Below are 19,957 nucleotides of genomic sequence, written 5' to 3'. Positions count from 1 at the left end.
TCTATTTACATTCACTGACAATGTTGACCACTCAATGTTTTATGCCTAACAAGAATCCACAGACACCTGAAGCCTTATTTTACTGTGTTGTCAACTTTGCAAACTGAATGAGCAATTGAAATCTGTTCAACATCAAATTTCTGTTCTTTGTCAATACCCCCAAGACTATGGTACATTTTTTTCCCCCTTCCAATCTAAACCATTTCACCATATAACAAATGTGAACATAATGATATTTTTGGTTCCAAAAGCATAAAACTACCTACAATATTGCAAAGAGGGTAATAAAATGCGTAATATCTATTTATTCAGAAAATTCTAATATCATAAGGAAGGCCATACAAATGAGTTCAACACTTTCTAACTTTATGTTTTCACATTTAATTACAATATTAATCCTCTGTTGTGGTATAGATTTTCTTTTTGATCTCAACAGGTCCTTTGGCCATTCACATCATTTTCCTGGAACAGGCATGTAACACTGTTTTTGAAAGGGGACAAAAAATTTTTTGACATGCAGAAAAAGAAAAATAAATAGTACATTGTCCAAACTCCAAAATCCTATTATATTGGAGGGTGGGGGATGGGATTGGGAAGGATGGAGGCTTTCAATGAACATTTTTGTATTAAATTAACAGCAACATTGTTGATTCTTTGTATGTCTTCTCTCTGTCATGGAAAATGGCCACATCTTATCATATTCCCCCTTGGTTATGTATTCTGACAGGGTTTAGGTTTTTAATTATAGGCCTAACCTTTATCTGATTAGAACTGTACAATGTAATGTAGAAGTAATTTGTACTCTATGTAAACTATTTACTATTGAGATTTATTTTACAGTTTATAGCATATATTGCATATTTTAAGATCTAATATAGATTTTAGTAAAAAGTTTTAAGAATAGATTTTATATTTCAATGCCAAAAAAAAATGACATGAAATTCAAAATTTGATATTCATGCACTTTCCTTTGAAAGTAAATGTAATGTAAGTTAATTGCAGTCTGAATCATTGAATAATATCCAAAAAATTTTTCTCAACATTTAAAACTTTTATTTTCTCATGTTTTGTTGTATTTTTATAGCTGTTTCTGGAGTTGCACACTAAATGAAGCAATCATTTTAGGTGTTCTCAAGTACCTTTGGTTGATTTTTGTGCCAATTACGCATATCTTTTACCATATAAAAACAGGTTTTAGAAAAACCGGTATTGATTGATATAAATCTGTCTTTTAAAGTATCAATTACCTTATTAGGTAAATGGTTGAGGCTTTGAAACAACTCTGATAATTCATTTACGATAGAAATTATAGTGATAAAAAGACCACATATTCAAATTTCCAAGCATCTAGAACTATTGGAAAGAAGAGTTTGAGTTAGAAAAGGTAACTCCAAATAATCAGATGGATAAAAAGGAAGACAGATAACAAAGAATTGCCTACCATTTAATGTTTATCAAGAGGTATATGAGACAGTGAGAGTGTTTGACCTGTGGTCAACTATGACTCTACCCTACTAACACTAAGGTACAATTTTCTCATGCCCTAAAATTCTGAATTCAGTTAATAAGTAATCACTACATGTACAGTGGTCTTAATTTATTTTTTTAATTTTAAATCTACCATATAAAGATTTTTTTTCATGTGAATCACAATTTTTGCAAAAAATAAGTAAAAACACAGTTATTTTTTATTGGTGTAATCCTATTTTTGCCAATGTCCTAATGGTTTTATAGTTATCTATGCAGTCTATATGGCACACAATCACTAAGAAATTTATGAGAGTTTCATTTCTTGCGATCTAAAAATGCTTGCAAAGAAAGAGAAAATTGGATCATTGCAAAAATAACCCTAATAAGGCAATATAAATCACTACCCATATATTTTAATAAATGTTAATTTGGTTTCATTCATTGTGTTCTCTGTTAGATAAGACTTACCTAGCAGGCTTTTCAGACTGAGAAATCCTGGGGCTATCAGTAAACAGTTTGATTCGATTCACTCTAACAGAAATGTCCTCAGAGATTCTGGCTACTGCTTCAGGGGTTGCATCTGAAATATCAGTAGTAAAAGAGACTTTGAAAAATATACATTTCCAATATATGACACATTTATTTCCATCCTAGAGGACATAAATTTCATAATTTCTGTAAAGGGCTTGTTGCAAATTGTAAGGATGACAACACTTCGAATTCTAAATGTTCAGGAGTAAAGAAGATTTTCAAAGGGATAAATTTTTGTATAAAACCATACATGTGTAGTCTCATCAAAGGACCTGAACAATGGACCCAGGGGTCAGGAATTTCGCCATTTTGTTGATTCATTATAATAAGGACAACCCTCTGAATACTAGATGTCCTGGAGTTAAGATTTCAGTGTTGTGACCAGTCTGGCCCTGTCCATGGGTTGGATTTAAGGATCATGACTGATACAATTGTTGTAGAGAACTTTAATGGATCATCATAATCATGCAAATAATCTGCCTGCTAGATTGAAAAGTGGAAATTGATTATGAAGCGAGACACTAATTTTTAGTCATATTATATGAACAATAAAAATAAAGAAACAATGTATAACAGCACGATATCAATATGACGACTATTGCTGAACAAATACTTACAGGACTGTGTTCGATTTTTGGTATTATAAAACATGTTTAAAAAGTCTATGCCACAACACTATGAAAGGTCGTTTTCATGTAGCAAATGCATAGTTTGATGTTTGCCTTACATAGAATAAATGAAAGAAAAAGTGAGCAAGCTCACATACCCACACGCTCCCGCAAAACTCGACAATGCAACATGTAATGAATGGCACAGTGCATTTTAAATACACAGTATAATTCAAAAAGGGGCATTACTTGCAAAAAATCATCACATCAAATCTTCTTGCATATAAGGACATTCAAATCTTAGTACGTTACAAATTTAATTGGGCTGAAGTTTCTATATAAATAATGGAATCAAAATTTCTTGGTAATTTACAAATCTATACATTATGTCTGAAATACCTACAAAGTTCCAGGAAATTCAGTGCAGGAGTTATGCTGACAAACTGTTATTTAAATTTCTCAGTGATTTCGATTTGTTAATGAGTGTAAGTCCATGTCCAACACATGACAATTTACACATTTAAATAATTGATGGAAACAAAATTATGATATAGTCATATGAATTTGTTTATATACTGTACTTATGAAATTTTTTAAGGCAAAGCACCAATTTGGGGGGTGGGGTGTGTGTGTGTGTGTGGGGGGGGGGGGGGGGGGGGGGTGAGAACTATCCAAGATTGTGTGTGTGTTCGATCATTAATATTTTGATCTCAAAATCAATAGGGGTCTTCTTAGGTCATAAAATATTTCGCATAAAATTTCATTACAAAAGCTGATGCCAGTGGATTTCCTTATTACCTAGCTGGAAAGTTTCTTCAATAATAGGCAAAACTCTTAAGGCAAAAATAATGGAATCGGAATTTCCTGGTAATATGCACATCTACACACTCATGACTGTGTCCTAAATATCTGCAAAGTTTGACGAAATTCTGTGCGGCGGTTTAAGAGGAGTTGCGCTGACAAACTGTTCATCTCTATATTCAAGATATGGCCAAAAATCTAAATTGAAAAGTGCCGAAATTCCCAGAAAAAATAAAGGAATCAGAATTTCCTGGTAATATGCACATCTACACATTGTGTCCTAAATATCTGCAAAGTTTGATCAAATTCTGTGCAGCGTTTTAAGAGGAGTTCCGCTGACAGACTGTTCATCTCTATATTCAAGATATGGCCAAAAATCTAAGTTGAAAAGTGCTGAAATTCCCAGAAAAAATAAAGGAATTGGAATTTCCTGGTAATAAGCATATCTACACACTGTGTCCTAAATATCTGCAAAGTTTGACGAAATTCTGTGCAGCGGTTTATGAGGAGTTGCGCTGACAAAAAAACAGGACTGACAGACTGACTGACGGACGGGTCAAAAACATTATACCTCACGCAACTTGTTGTGTGGGGTATAATAAATATTATGATGATATAAAATTTTTGCTTTATTCAGTTTAAAAAATATTCAAAATAAAATGCAAAGAAGTATTGTTGTTTTAATAAAATATGTACATAAGATTAGCACTTGAAATAAATGAAAATAAATGAATATCATTACATCCAGTAAGACTATTTTTAAAACCTGTCAACCAACCCAGAAACTTCCAAACTCTTGATCTCTTTAAGTTTTCCCTCGGTCCCACAGACTTCGATGTATCGAGAGTTACCTGAATTCTTATGTAAAACTCTGATCCCCCATTGTGGCCCCATCATACCCCCGGGGATCATGATTTGAATAAACTTGAATCTACTCTACCTGAGGATGCTTCCATATAAATATGACTAAACATGGCTTTGCTGTTCTTGAGAAGATGTCAAACTTTGATCCCCCATTGTAGCCCCACCTTACCCCCCGAGGGTCATGTTTGAACAAATTTAAATCTACACTACATGTACATGTAAAGAAGGTTTCACATAAGTTTCATTTTTTTTGGCTCAGTGGTTCTTGAAAAGAAGATTTTTAAAAGATACCACCAAATTTTCACTCTTCCTTAATTATCTCCCCTAGGAGGAGGGAGTGGCTTTTCATCTGAACTAACTTGAATCCCATTCACCCAAGGCAGTCTCCAAGTCAAACTTTCTATCAGCTAAATGGCGACCCAAATATTTTTTTTGTTGCCATTTCAGAATTTCTGGCTGCCATCAAAAGAATTTTCACTCGCCAAGGTGAAAACATTTTGTGAATATCACATTTAGTATATTATAATAGCAAAGAACAAACACTCATAAATATGTACATGTATAATGTCTTTTTTATATCAAAGATTACTTATTACTGTGACTAAACAATTTGCTAGGCTGAAGGAACCACTTAGGAAATATTGTTATTACAAAGTTGTACACAGAACACGAGTGATTTTATCCTAGAATTAAAGTTAAATCCAATGGAATTGCTACAAGTTTGACAGATATGTGTATCATGTGGAAACTCTGAGATAGGACTTTGTCAGCTGTTTACTTTAATACTATGTAGCTAACCTATTAAACACTGCAGTTAATATTGCCAAAACATGATGATACGTAAGGGCGAATTAAAAAAAAATGACAAACGCATATTTATCAACCCACACTAAAAATACAGGCAATGAAAATAGATTTCTATGTTTCAGCATATGTCTTTAGATAGTGTCTAAATACCTGCCAAATATCTCGTTGATATCTCAATTAACAAAAAAGTTATGCCCAAAAATGATGCTAAAATTGTCAGGAGTGCAACACCTTTTTGTGACATTTTGAAATTTCAATATTTTTTGGAGATCTGTGAAATACAAAATAATGCTTCATGTTAAAAATAAAGACTTTCCTGATAATATTCAAAGTATTGAGCTTTAAATGTGGACTGTCATAACTTTTGTTTAATCAGGTTGTGGTCATGGCTGATGTTTAAAAAAATGTTATACCATGTCAGGAGTGCAACAGAAAAACATAGGTAATCAAAGATTACGAAGCTCACCTCGACGAAGGTTATCTATAAGTAAGGCAAATCTCACATCATATTTTTTCTAGTTAGTGTACATCCCAAGATCAATATCTATACAATTTTGGTTTAAGAAGGACTTATAATTACTTGGAAATAGATCTGCTCAAAAAACTTTAACCTGGTCACTCATCTGGAAAATCTAGGTCAGATTCAGCATCCGAAGCAAGTGTGTAGTGTTCATCCCTAGATGCATCATCCATGCAAGTTTGGTCCAGGTAGGGCTTATAGTTACTTGGGAATGGACCTGCTCCAAAAACTTTAACCTGGTCACTCATCTGGAAAATCTAGGTCAGATCCAGCTTTCGAAGCAAGTGTGGTAGTGTCCATCCCTATATGCATCATCCATGCAAGTTTGGTTCAGGTAGGGCTTATAGTTACTTGGGAAAGGATCTGCTCCAAAAACTTTAACCTGGTCACTCATCTGGAAAATCTAGGTCAGATTCAGCATCCGAAGCAAGTGTGGTAGTGTCCATCCCTAGATGCATCATCCATGCAAGTTTGGTTCAGGTAGGGCGTATAGTTACTTGGGAATGGACCTGCTCCAAAACCTTTAACCTGGTCACTCATCTGGAAAATCTAGGTTAGATTCAGCATCTGAAGCAAGTGTGGTAGTGTCCATCCCTAGATGCATCATCCATGCAAGTTTGGTCCAGGTAGGGCTTATAGTTACTTGGGAATGGATCTGCTCCAAAAACTTTAACCTGGTCACTCATCTGGAAAAATCTAGGTCAGATCCAGCATCCGAAGCAAGTGTGGTAGTGTCCATCCCTATATGCATCATCCATGCACGTTTGGTTCAGGTAGGGCGTATAGTTACTTGGGAATGGATCTGCTCCAAAAACTTTAACCTGGTCACTCATCTGGAAAATCTAGATTAGATTCAGCATCCGAAGCAAGTGTGGTAGTGTCCATCCCTATATGCATCATCCATGCAAGTTTGGTCCAGGTAGGGCATATAGTTACTTGGGAATGGATCTGCTCCAAAAACTTTAACCTGGTCACTCATCTGGAAAATCTAGGTCAGATTCAGCATCCGAAGCAAGTGTGTAGTGTTCATCCCTAGATGCATCATCCATGCAAGTTTGGTTCAGGTAGGGCGTATAGTTACTTGGGAATGGACCTGCTCCAAAACCTTTAACCTGGTCACTCATCTGGAAAATCTAGGTTAGATTCAGCATCTGAAGCAAGTGTGGTAGTGTCCATCCCTAGATGCATCATCCATGCAAGTTTGGTCCAGGTAGGGCTTATAGTTACTTGGGAATGGATCTGCTCAAAAAACTTTAACCTGGTCACTCATCTGGAAAAATCTAGGTCAGATCCAGCATCCGAAGCAAGTGTGGTAGTGTCCATCCCTATATGCATCATCCATGCACGTTTGGTTCAGGTAGGGCGTATAGTTACTTGGGAATGGACCTGCTCCAAAAACTTTAACCTGGTCACTCATCTGGAAAATCTAGATTAGATTCAGCATCCGAAGCAAGTGTGGTAGTGTCCATCCCTAGATGCATCATCCATGCAAGTTTGGTCCGGGTAGGGCATATAGTTACTTGGGAATGGATCTGCTCCAAAAACTTTAACCTGGTCACTCATCTGGAAAATCTAGGTCAGATCCAGCATCCGAAGCAAGTGTGGTAGTGTCCATCCCTAGATGCATCATCCATACAAGTTTGGTTCAGGTGGGGCGTATAGTTCCTTGGGAATGGACTTGCTCCAAAAACTTTAACCTGGTCACTCATCTGGAAAATCTAGGTCAGATCCAGCATCTGAAGCAAGTGTGGCAGTGTCCATTCTAGATGCATCATCCATGCAAGTTTGGTCCAGGTAGGGCTTATAGTAACTTGGGAATGGGACTTGCTCCTAAAGCTTTAACCGGGACGCTGACGCTAACGCCGACGCCGACGCCAACGCCGGGGGTATAGCATAAGCTCATCTCGACTTCGTCGAGGTGAGCTAAAAAGTAGTGTTGCCAAAAAAACATCAATTGTAAAATTCTGATAGAAAAAGAATTTTGGAAGTGTAAAATAATAACTGATATACATTTTAAAACTTAAAAATGTTATATAAATCACAAGCAGCATTAATGAGAGTCAAGTTTATGTGCATACCCAAAAATGTCAGGAGTGCAACATTTGATGTTTTGCTCCCAAGCATGAAAAAACTATTATCATTATATGATTTTCTGATTTTTATTTTGGTAAATAAAGACACAAAGAACATTTTTACCAAATAGATTTATCAATTACAGGATCTGTCTGTGCTTCAGATCCACATTTCTATGGTCAGGAGTGCAACACATTTTTTTAAAGATTCAAGTTGTGTGACGAAAAGACTTCTATTCATGCTTAGAAGTATTCATTAATTAATAATGATCTTTTTGTATAATTTAATGCCAAATTATTGACAGTTTTATTATTAAAATCCTTCCTTTTTCAATTTTTATCGATTCAGATGTGTTTTTATCTTTTTTGTGATTTTTTTAATGAATGTTAAAAAGAAACACACTAAAACATTGTCATAAAATTCGAGCAATTCCTCCTCAACTTCACTGAAACAACAGAACAATTTCTTATGTAATTTTCACTTCACAGTTCTACTTTAAAGGCCCCAGTGCTTTTGGTCAGGAGTGCAACAAATATGTTAGAATTATAAATCATCCAATAAGAATAAAAATAAAGAAAAAATGATGAGTAGAATTTTTCTGGTGGGTTTCTGTGTTTGTCTTCTAAAGGAAAATATGCTTTAAGATATATTTTATCTTCTAAATATACATTTAAGCTAGTTTTTTGGCATAAAATAGGGTATAATTCCAGATAAAATGCGAATTTTAAATACTTTCATCTGTTTTAATTATGAAGTATTGGACTATAAGTATTGCACAATTTCATTACCACTTGATGTTGGCAACACTTTATGAATTTTTGTGTTCTATGGTTTTAATTTTAAACTTTACCGCAGTCAGGAGTGCAACAAAACCGCTTCATAACTACCGATGCTTTTTAACTATCTTTACTAAAAATTAAGTTGAAAAAAAATGCTTGATACTATTTGATGTTCAAAACACTATGTCTATCAACAAATTACAGAAATTTTACAGTCAATTCAGGGAATAGTTTTCATCATTTCACGTATATTTTAAATACAATATATATGTATTACACTTTGCAAATAATCATGTTTTAAGGTCTTCAAAATATGAAAAACCTGCTGTCAACGATGAAAAATATCAACACGACAAATTGATTTACAAAGTAAGAATGGGTTATTGTGTGTTATAATTTTTAAAACAATGTTAAATAAAATACATATCGATGTCAGGAGTGCAACACAATAATGTAACATAAGGTCACTTCAAAATCTAGTATTTTTCATAAGAGAACTCATATATAACAATTCTTTTTTGGCTTAGATTTAAAGAATTGACTTGAACGGACAAAAAAGTGAATTTTGGGGAATTTTATTGCTTCATATTTTTTTCATATTAAAACTTTTCAAACCAGAATTGAAAAAATAATGTAAAATAACAATCAAAATGCCAATTCTTTGTCACATGTATAAGAGAAGATACTCATTCAAGGTCTAGATTCAATCATTTATACCCCTTTTACCATTTTGAAGCATAAAAGACTATAATTTCTTGTGATTATGTATTTTAGAAAGTCTTTTGAGGTGTAATGATATTTTCTTTTTTCAAAAGAAATTTTACTAATAAAAATTCTGAAACTTTTTAATCCAATTGTCTATTCTATTGCCACTTCAGGATTTTAAACTAGAATGCATTTGCAATATGATGATATAAGTGAAAAATATGTTAGAAGTAGTTGAATTTTGCCAAAAAAATTCGGTTTGGTGGTCATTTTTTTTTAATTCACCCGTAAGCAATATTGACCAAATGCTCCATTAACAAGGTTGGGTTTTAAAAATTCTTAAATATTTAGCAGCTGTTCTATACAGCATGCTGTCACAACATTACATAATCTCAGTATCTGCCACACTTTACAAAAGTTTTAGCAATGTCTTCAAACATTTTCTTGGTAGAGAATCTTGGAAAAAGTAATCTTGATCCAAATCAAAAATGGACAATTGCCAGCCCAAATTTTTCTCAGTCAAAAAAATACGAGTTAGTTTTTATTACTCCTTGCAAAATTAACTTTTTTGGTGGCAAATGCAACCATTTTAGTCGCAACTTGGAGCACTGCAAGGATACTTTGTGCCAAGTTTGGTTGAAATTTGCCCAGTGGTTCTAGAGGAGTAGCTATAGATGAAAATGTGAAAAGTTTACCAAGACAACAGACATTGGACAAATTTCGATCAGAAAAGCTCACTTGAACCTTAGGGTTAGGAGAGCTAAACATAAAAGACACTCTAACATACCCATAATTTTGAGTATTTACTTTTTACAACAACTCTTCTGCACTCAGGGGCAGGTAAAATTGAGATAACATTGTGAGGCCAATCGGATCACACTCATCCCTTTCTGATGCTGTTACAGAAATGGCTGAGTAGTTATGATTAATTGTGACACAATAAGGGTTTTTATTTTGGTTTCTAAGTCCTTTCTGTACTTACTTTCATGTGGCGTGAGTGTTACAGAGGTTTCTGTTGGTTGCCTCCCCTGTACACTTGAGGCAGGTGAAAATGATACCTCAGGAGTCGGCTCCATTAGTCCTAGTCCTACTGCCTACAAGAAAACTCTCCAGTGTCGAAAATCACAAAAAATACTTTATCTACGAGTCAGGAAACAATAACCAACTGATTTGACATTCAAATTAAATTTTTTGCACTGAGCTATGTGCTAAGTTAATGTGTTGTTCAATTTTAAAATAGTCTAAAAAATTTAAATAAATATTATAAACCAGTTAATTAGACCAATGTCTTGATATACATGTACACACTTTAAAATAAGCATATATAAGATAGATTTACACAAAAAAAATCAAAGAAATAATCACACCACTCTACCAAGAAAGAGTTCATGCATTTCATAAATGTTTCTAAGACAAGCTCCTATATTTAAAGTACCGTATATACTCGCATATAAGTCAGTCCGCCTATAAGTCGGTTGTATTTTTTGCAGTTATTTTGGAGGGATTTGCCATTGACCCGCTTATAAGTCGGTACAACTTTTTGCAAGAATTGGTTCTCAATTTCAAATTAATGCTCTGATGTTTTAACCTGGTTTCAATAAATATTTATAAAAAATGACGTCATTAGTTAATTTTAAATCATTAAAAAATAAAGTAACGCACACTTGAGATAAAAATAAAACTATTTTAGGAATGACTCTAATTCTTGGCCAAATTATTCGAGTATAACCTGGTTTGGGTCAGTTTACGCTTTATAATCCGCGAAGCGGATTATAAAACAGCGTAAACTGACCCAAACCAGGTTATACTCGAATAATTTGGCCAAGAATTAGAGTCATTCCTTATAATTTAATTCTAAAATCATTAAACAACTGTGGGTGTAAAATTTCGTTGCTTTTTATTAGTTCAAATTTGCCGCTCAATAATACAACCCTAGTAACGGAAGTGATGGGAAGCGAGGGGAGGTAAAAACTGATACATAGTCCTAGCAGCCATGTTGTTTTGTTTACATTTGGTAAGATCCAAGTTACTGTTTGAAGTTAAAGGTACATTTATTAAATCTGGAATTTTCCATGAATCCCGAGGACTGGAAATGAGAGGATTGCATGGATACAGACGATTCAGCTGGTTGTCAGGGGGGTGTGTCCCCATACCAAACCAGGTTATACAGAAATAATTTGTGTTCCTTTTTGGATATTAACTAATCAGAGGCTAGAATACAAACAAAATTAAATTATTAAAATTTATAAATATTGTACTTTATGAATAATCTTAGAATACATAAATGATTTAATATATAAAGACGTTGTTTAACGATAATCGGCGGGATTGTTTATAAAATACTACCTTTTGTTGTCCAGAAAAATACCAGTCTTTTTATGACTTGCCTATACATGCAAGTCGGACCCAAAGTTTTGGACCAAAATTTAACTCCCGTAAAACCGACTTATAGGCGAGTATATATGGTATGCACAGTAGAGGATCTATAACATAATGTGAGCATTCCTCCATACATAATGCAAAGGCAAATGATTGTCATGCCCATAATAATCATAAGGCAAAATAGTTTCTTGTGCCAAAAATTTCAAAATAAAGACTTTTTTTGGAATCAAGAGATTCTCCTTTTTCTTGTCATCAAATGTTGATACAAACTGAATCTTACTTTTTTTAAACGCTTACATTACTTGATATAAAAAAAAACTTAAATAATGTTATTCAAACATTTTCATTAAAAAAAAATTATTAAATATGTGGCTGTGAAAAGGAGAATGACTCATTTTTCTCTTCTTCAATGAAAAATTAAAAATAGAAAGTTTTATAAAATACGTTCTATTTCCACTATTGAAGAGTTAAACTTCTTAGTGCGCTCTTTTGTGAAAAAGTGGGAAAATGTACAAATCTTGCGGGATTTCTGGGACAAACGTAACATAAACATGTAAACAATATGTTGAATGTCGATGAACAAATCCTAACAAAATGCAGATGAAAAATTTTATTGTTGTGGACTTTATATACATTAAGAGTAGAAATGACAACGATATCAATTTATATCTGTTGTTGATCGTATGTATCTATTTATCGTATGGTACGTTTAAATATAATACACATGCCTCAGAAATGTCGTATTTTTTATTAATGGATGATAAATTTAGGGTTCTCGCTCTCTTACATATGTCTTTTAGTTCGTCTATTCTTTAATTGGAATGACAAATACATTTAACATTTAAAATTGGATTGAGGTTGACATGTTTTGTATTATCCGCAACGCCATGCTGTCCCAGTCAGACGACCAAACGCGCTTCTAATTTTGAAGAGTTCACTAATGGAAATCAAACGTATTGACCTAATGTGGTAGTGCCCAAGAATTTTTTTTTTCTTAAAAATCATGATGATAAATGTAAAATACTACATATTCGACATATATTTCTATAAAATTTATTCTCAAAACTTGAATCTGAAAATGAATTGATAACATATCTGTCCTATTTTAACTCTATCATGTTTTAATATTACATGTACAACATACATGTAATTTGTAAAGATAGTAAAAAAGAATGTTTTTATTAATAATCTTGAATCTTTTGACCTTGTCTTTGATTTTTCGATGCCAAAATCTATGTAACCTTTTCCAATAATTTTCTGGCTATGAAAATATAAAGGTATACCGGTTGAAGGGTACTCAATTTTCAACACAGTGTAAATGTGTATAGATTTAGGTAGACAGACATATTGGCTACTACACTGCACTGGCAGAGCTGTAATAATAAATGGATTTTTGTCACTTGACTTTCCTTCTAGCTTTGACTCTACAAGTATTGTCAGATTTGAGAAAAGTGGTGAAGAACAAAGCATGCAATATAAATGGTGAAAGTACATGTATCTAGTCACAATTAAACCATTAAAAAAATTGGTTCTCGACTCCACTTTTGAGTAAATCATATCAGGCAGGCAGCATTTTGTACTTTTTAACATACATGTTAAAAAAAAAAAAAAAAGCATGGAAAATGCCATTGTTACAGGTATTCAATGAAAGGACTTCTCCAATATTAAATATGCTCCAGCTAACCACAGTAGGGATAAACGGAGTGGGGAAGTTGGTTTTATGGTTGTACGAAAAGTTGGAAGTGTTTCCACATTCTCATCTTCATACCTGTGGAGGCATGTTTTTAAATTGGACAATTCTGACACATTAGAGATAGTGATGGCTGAGAACCCATTTTTTTAAATATTATTTTGTCTCAGTTTTAGTGTGGACATGTATTAAAGCATATTAAAGTAAAAGTACACTGATATGAGGAAAGAGTCAAACAAAATTTATTACAATTTATATACAAGTGCATAAAATCCCAGGGAATTTCTTTTTTCTGAATTTTGTTAGTTAGTTAGTTATCATACATGTATTTCGAACAAAAATTACTAGAACAAGAGAAAACAATTTGCACTTTAGTGAATTACAACATGAGAAATTCTATCCATATATACTGTATGTCATACAGCATGGTAATTACTTTCTAATAACATACTGAAGTCCTGAGTTGTGTGGGGGTCGTGGTCAGTCCCTGTTCAACCTCTGACCGCAGCTGGTCCACTGACCGCTTCAGTTCTGGTAAAACCCCCTCAATCTCCCTCTGTAGATCTTGACTAGCCACAAGTAAGCTGTGATTTTTGTGGGCCAGTGTGGTTATATTTTCAATGTCTGTGGTGAAATCTGGTACACCAGCTTACAAAATAAATGAAAGCAGTTCATGTGCTGAAATATTTATATCAGATGACATTGCTTGAAAAGAACTAACAGCCTCTTATGTGAATGGACTAATTTGTTTCATCAATTATTTGCAATGAAATTTTTTTTACAATCATTAATAACTGAAACTTTCATCAATCATCAATACACTGAAATTTCTAGAGAGGAAAGGTTTTGATTCATCTCCCTTTGACATTTTTTCAATTAATATAAATCAACGGCCTTTAGATGACTTTAAAATAAATATAAAAATAAGGAACTCCTTACATGAGGTACCCAGTTTTGCCAATGAAATACTTTTAAATCAAATGATCTAAAATTTTGCTTTCTATTCATATCTATTCACATAAAAAACAATCTACGTTACTACCAAAGTTCATTTCAAAATTCTGTATAATTCCAGAGAAATGCTGAAATCATTTCCAAAATTGACTTTTTTTTTAACTTGAAATTAGCTTGGGCCCTAGTCATTCACAAGTATACAGGTGTTCGGACTGCAGGGAAAAGTTGCATAGTATTTTCACAATCTATTAACATTTTAAAGTTGATTTTTTTTTACTCCAGTTGGTACGGTTAAGTCTGTAATAATTCCTTTCAAGAAAAAAACATTACAAAATGTCTGCTTCAACAGCTGTACAGCCATGTTGTTTCAGTGCTCCAAGTAATACTCGCTATCAGGTTGCTAAATAGCGACCAAAAAATTTTTGGGTCACCATTTCAGAATTTCTGGTCACCATCAACAGATTTCACTTGCCATGGTGAAAACATTTTGTGAATAACACATATAGTACATAAAAGCAAAGAAAAAACACTCATACGTACATGTATATGTTTTTTAAGATAAAAAATAACAATTACAACTGTGACTAAACAATTTGCTAGGCTGAAGGAACCATTTTTGAAATATTGTTATTAAATGGAACCACCCATATGGTTGTACACAGAAGAACACAAATGATTTTATCATAGAATATAGCTAATTTTGAGTTTAAAAAAATATTGGTCAATTTTGGAAAATTGATTTCAGCATATCTCGGGGAAGTATACAGAATTTTGGAATAAACTTTGGGTGTAACGTAGATTGTTTATATGTGGATATAAATAGAAAGACGGGGATTTATTTATAACAGGTTATTCACTACAGTAACAAAACTGTCTTACTGTCTTGAAATCGGTCTTGTATCAAATGTAGACAGAGGTTCCACAGTTGTAGAAGACTGATCAGGTTTAACTTCCCATGGTGAAAGGTGTTGTCTACATGTCTCTGTAATTTATGTAAATATCCAACTTATCTAAGTGTTGTGATAAAAAATGCTTTACCACCAAAAGTGTAAATCGCATTTACCTGTAATACATGTACCTTCAGGAAAATTATTCAAACATAAGCTTTAATACTTAAACATCTTATCTGATTTAATACTTTAAATTTTTGATATCCGAAAGAGAATATTTGGTCAAGATCTGTAATCAGTATACAACATCCAAATGACCTCAAACAAGTAGATGAATAAAGAAATGAACCAGCCATACAGACTTGTAGGACGTCCTCCATCATAATATGGAGTAACAGGCTGATAAATAATCCTAGTATACATGTACAAGAGTAGCATATCAAACAATTCAGATTCTAACCCGCCTAATTTCCTTCTCACACTCTCGAAGCAATAGATCTGGGACTTTGATGGAGATGTTGGCAGAGTCTATCCTGTATTTAGTTAGGGAGGTGTCCACTACTGACTCTATCACCTCCCTCTCCGAGGCCTCACTGACAAGAAATCCATCCAACTGTTTCCACAGTCCTCTCACCTACACAAAACAAGAAAGACAGGAAAAAGAAAAGCACTGTGGCTTCTTCTGTATACGAATAAGAACATGCCCCTTCATCATCAAGTTTCAATCTTGAATCTTAATTCAATAGGTTTTGAAAGGAGTTCTACATAAGAGTTATTCCCCCTACCTCATTGACCTTCTGTGACCTCTTTGTTGATTTGGGATCAAAGTCTGGCTCATATGATTTTGATCTTTGTTTCTTGGCAAGAGGGCTACAAAATAATCAGCAGATTAAACAAAACTGGCAGAGTTCAAAAATTATATGACTAGACTAACAGACAGTTAATGTACAGTGTATCTTAAGAACTCTGAACTGGTCCAATCAGCTGACATCATTTGATTTTCTTCTGTCTGGCCTCTTACATCAGCCATCTCTAACAATTTCTGAATCTCATGTCAATTTACCCTTGATACTGACCTACCCCTAGCAGCACTCATCTGTGATGACTTGTGAATCTCGTCTCGGATCTTTAATTCTGTGTCTCGTATTTCTTTGTTCAGCTTTCTATATTCCTTCACCATGTCACTGTAGTTTACAATAAATTAAAAGTTTTATTAAAATTCAAAAAGCATTTTTTTAGCAAATTAAATACAATCAAAGTGAAATCCACACCACTTATTTATAATAAAACATATTCATTGTGATCCTTGAGTTAAGGGAATCTCTGCTTCAAATCAATTTAATGTAAATGTCTTTTATTTGAGAAGTGGTGTTGCAATAGTTTCTAAGAATAGAAATTTCTTTCATTTTTTTCACAATGCTACTTCTAAAACAGTTTGATCTGATTTCAATAAAACTTTGTCCACAAGTAAACTACACTACAATTCAAGTACTGCAAAATACTCTAAGTATGAATGAAAGTAGACAATTGATGTATAAAGGGTGAGTCGATCACTTGACCTACATTACATCACATAAAATATAACAGTAAGTAATCTCAATATCCCAATCAATTAAGTAATCATTCCATTCTCCCTGTCCTTCTTCTTCTCCCTTCTTACATCACTGTCTACCTGTAATCTATCACAGATCTTACTTGGACTGCTCTTTCCATTGTCTGTTAAGGGAGACTATTTCTTGTGCTGTGTTTAGGAAAGTGTTCCTTTTCCTGATGACGCAGCTAATCAAGGTGTCTGCCATATTGTTTGCAAGCTCTTTGTTCTTCTGGGTTAGAGTTGGATACCTGTGTTTTTCCTTGTCTTTTGCTCCTTCAACAAAAACACAGATAATCAGAGTGAATGACATGTACTAAAAATTAGCACTCTTAGAAATATCCATTGCTGATGACTGCATACCAGAGTTATTCTATATTAGACACCCTACCTACATCCTTAAACAACTCATTTTAATACAGTCAAACCTCGTTATCTCGAACTTCACAGGACCAAGAAATTACTTTGAGATATCCAAGGATTCGAGATATCCAGGGTAAAATACTTAAGAAATTAGTGCTTGGGACTTTAAAATCACTTTGACATATCCATGGTGTTAGAGATATCCATGTTCGAGATACCGAAGTTCAACTGTAATAACAGAGTCATAGTGTTGATTAATTTTACAGCAAAATTGCAAAAGTTTAAAAGTCCAACTGTCATCTCTTTCACCACAATAACACTGAATCTGTGAAAGGGCCTACCATTCTCCTTTTCGTTGACCTGTACGATGACATATCGTGAGAAGCGATAGATGAGATGATAGAATTTAACTCCACCTGGTGTCAGAAACAAGGAGGGAGAAATCCTAGGTAACATGGCCTCTGGCTCCTCCTATAGAACAAAGACCAAAAATCATCAATAACACTCTTATCATCAAAAAACAAAATAACAGGATATATATATCAAAATTACAAGTCAAGAGATAAAGATATCACTTAAAACAGATTTATGTTGCTGTACTTTGTTAATGTTGCTCAACCAGTTGTTACAGCCTCTTCTAAACATCTGCTCTTGTTGTTTATCTGTTATTGGCCAACAGCCTCTGTCATAAAAGACTTTATCTCATTGAATGTAATAAGGCCAAACCAAAAAATATGTGTGGTTCCGGTTACATCTCCAAAAAAAATTAGGGTAGGTAGGTAGGGATTTTTTTTTTTTTTACAAAATGATTTTCTTAATTTTTCTAAATAATACCTATCACTGATTTGCAAGTGCCATTTAAGTGTGGCGTGATAATATACTAGTCAACATTAGTAGGGGACACCTTCATGCTAGATTGCTTTGGATTTAACACTATTAAAAACTTGCTTGTTAAAATGATGTTTTGCAAGGAGGCCACAATTGCTGAAACTAAAACTAATACTGAAGCCCATGATGGAAATCGGGGAAAATTCTTGAAAAAATATGAAAATTGCCGAAAAAAAGTTTAGGGTCGGGGGTATAAAATAGGGACGGTCAGGTAACCGGCACCACACATATTTTTTTATTTGGCCTAATGCACAGTGTATACATTCAGTTTTTCAGTGTTAAAATTCATTTATAAGGGAACCATCATTCCAGAAAAATATTTCATTTGCTATTATTCAACAAGATTGTTTGGAAATGAGATAAAATTTGAACTTTTCTTTGCCTGAAGATCAATAATACCTAAATTCTTCTTTACACATGACAGGATTCAGTCGACTGAATAAGAAGTACAACACCTCCTCTGCCCCTCTGCGATTTGGTAAATCAAACATGTTTCTACAAAGAAAAGAGAATAAAGACCGAGTTTTTAAACAACAAACTACAATGCAGGAAATCATGAGATAATCTTTGAAATTTGGCAATAAACAGATCCTGTACAGTAAAACATGACCAAGTTTTTTGGAATCTCCCACAAAATTCTGAACAATTCCTTGCAAAATTTTACAGTCATAAGGAACTCAACAATTTATGGATATAACCTATTGTGTGTTCCATAGAGGTTAAAATAACAATATTTACATTTTTCATAACAAACATTTCAAGATGTCAAAATTTTTAAAATATTGAACTGACATTTTTTTTCATCAGTATTTATATTTGAAATTCAGTTCATCGGAAGACTTTATAATTAGGAATAAAAGGCAAATTTTTAAACATATTTGGTAGTCACTTGAAGGAAAACATGTCTATTGCAAATACATGTACCGGTATATCCATAACACCTTGACAACTAACACTGTGTATTTCTTGAGAAGAAATTTTTTTTAGATTTTTTTTCACAGGTACATGTATGTACTCATTGTAATGTATACATGCTGTAAGCTAACCTCTAGAATCAAGGTTCACACAAATTTCACTTGTACTACAAAGTGAAGATTTCAACTGGCCTAGAAAAAGTAGGCAGCCCAGACCTGTGCATTTTTCATCAGACTTCCATACACCTGATGGACCTGTATTTTCTTAATAATGAAATGGACCATGCCTGACTGACTGATTACAGCACATTCATCAGAATTATCTGCTTTAACTGCTTTACTTTCCAGTTTTATATCCCTGTATGTACATTTTGTTAACACTTACTTATTGAAAGGTATTCTGACTTCAGCCTCTTTTCTCTCCACATTGAACCCCAGAAGCTGTAGGTTGGTAAAGAATAGTTCTTGTACATCATGACTTTCTTCCATCTTTTACTTTTTTGTTGAAAAGCTTACAGACAACTTTTGCTGCACAATATAAGCTGTTATCATAAACACTTGACAGCAGTCTTTTGTGAGGCTGATGAACTGGTTAAACAGTCTGGAAGAAAAGGTGTCCTTGGACATGTTGGACTTCTAACATTTTGTTTCCTTTTTAACTATGTGTCTCTCAGTCTGAAAAGCAACAATCTTTCTTTGAATCAGATGCAGACATAAAGAACAATAATATAACACTGCAGAATTTTGCCTCAGCTTCAGACTTTTCCAAAGATTTTAAAAATGTCATCTCATAAACATAGGAATCAATAAAGCTGGCTTTTACTCTGTCAGATCAGACATAAGTAACATTATAAAAATATTACGTTTTTTAGGGTAACATGTGAAATTGTTATCCCGCGAAAACTATTTCACATGTTACCCAAAATAAACATGTAATATTTTTTTGTTATACTGAATGTATTTAAAACAAGAAGCAGTGAACCGTACGCACAGACATTCTGCGCAGTTAACAATTTTTATACTGTTACCCGCCGTCATGCATTGTCAAGCGTTGCTAATATGTAATGTTATCCAGAGAGTACGGTTTACGCACGCGGTAGGCTAACAGTACTTTTAACAAATGTTTT

The 19,957-nt window shown here is 33.6% G+C and overlaps 1 protein-coding gene across 1 annotated transcript in view; it reads right to left on the bottom strand.

Annotated features, from left to right (window-relative positions):
• The window catches only part of LOC133181676 (uncharacterized), a 33,778-nt gene extending 14,388 nt beyond the window's left edge, over positions 1 to 19,390 (bottom strand). The window contains exons 1-12 of the mRNA XM_061316233.1: positions 19,216 to 19,390; positions 18,316 to 18,411; positions 17,629 to 17,710; positions 17,370 to 17,499; positions 16,770 to 16,941; positions 16,151 to 16,258; positions 15,860 to 15,944; positions 15,535 to 15,708; positions 15,064 to 15,166; positions 13,682 to 13,878; positions 10,141 to 10,252; positions 1,939 to 2,050 (exon numbers count right to left, since the gene is read on the bottom strand). Coding sequence (XP_061172217.1) covers positions 1,939 to 2,050; positions 10,141 to 10,252; positions 13,682 to 13,878; positions 15,064 to 15,166; positions 15,535 to 15,708; positions 15,860 to 15,944; positions 16,151 to 16,258; positions 16,770 to 16,941; positions 17,370 to 17,499; positions 17,629 to 17,710; positions 18,316 to 18,411; positions 19,216 to 19,319 — 1,475 coding nt within the window. The 5' untranslated portion in view covers positions 19,320 to 19,390. The remainder of the gene's footprint in view (positions 1 to 1,938; positions 2,051 to 10,140; positions 10,253 to 13,681; positions 13,879 to 15,063; positions 15,167 to 15,534; positions 15,709 to 15,859; positions 15,945 to 16,150; positions 16,259 to 16,769; positions 16,942 to 17,369; positions 17,500 to 17,628; positions 17,711 to 18,315; positions 18,412 to 19,215) is intronic.
• Positions 19,391 to 19,957: the final 567 nt, after the last annotated feature.

This window comes from Saccostrea echinata, unplaced genomic scaffold, assembly GCF_033153115.1.
Source record: "Saccostrea echinata isolate AGI-Se365-2 ecotype Australia unplaced genomic scaffold, CSIRO_AGI_Sech_v1 ptg000009l, whole genome shotgun sequence".
In the NCBI taxonomy this organism is placed as follows: domain Eukaryota; kingdom Metazoa; phylum Mollusca; class Bivalvia; order Ostreida; family Ostreidae; genus Saccostrea; species Saccostrea echinata.
The sequence above is the reverse complement of the archived record's forward strand: the minus strand, read 5'-3'. Positions and strand labels throughout refer to the sequence as shown.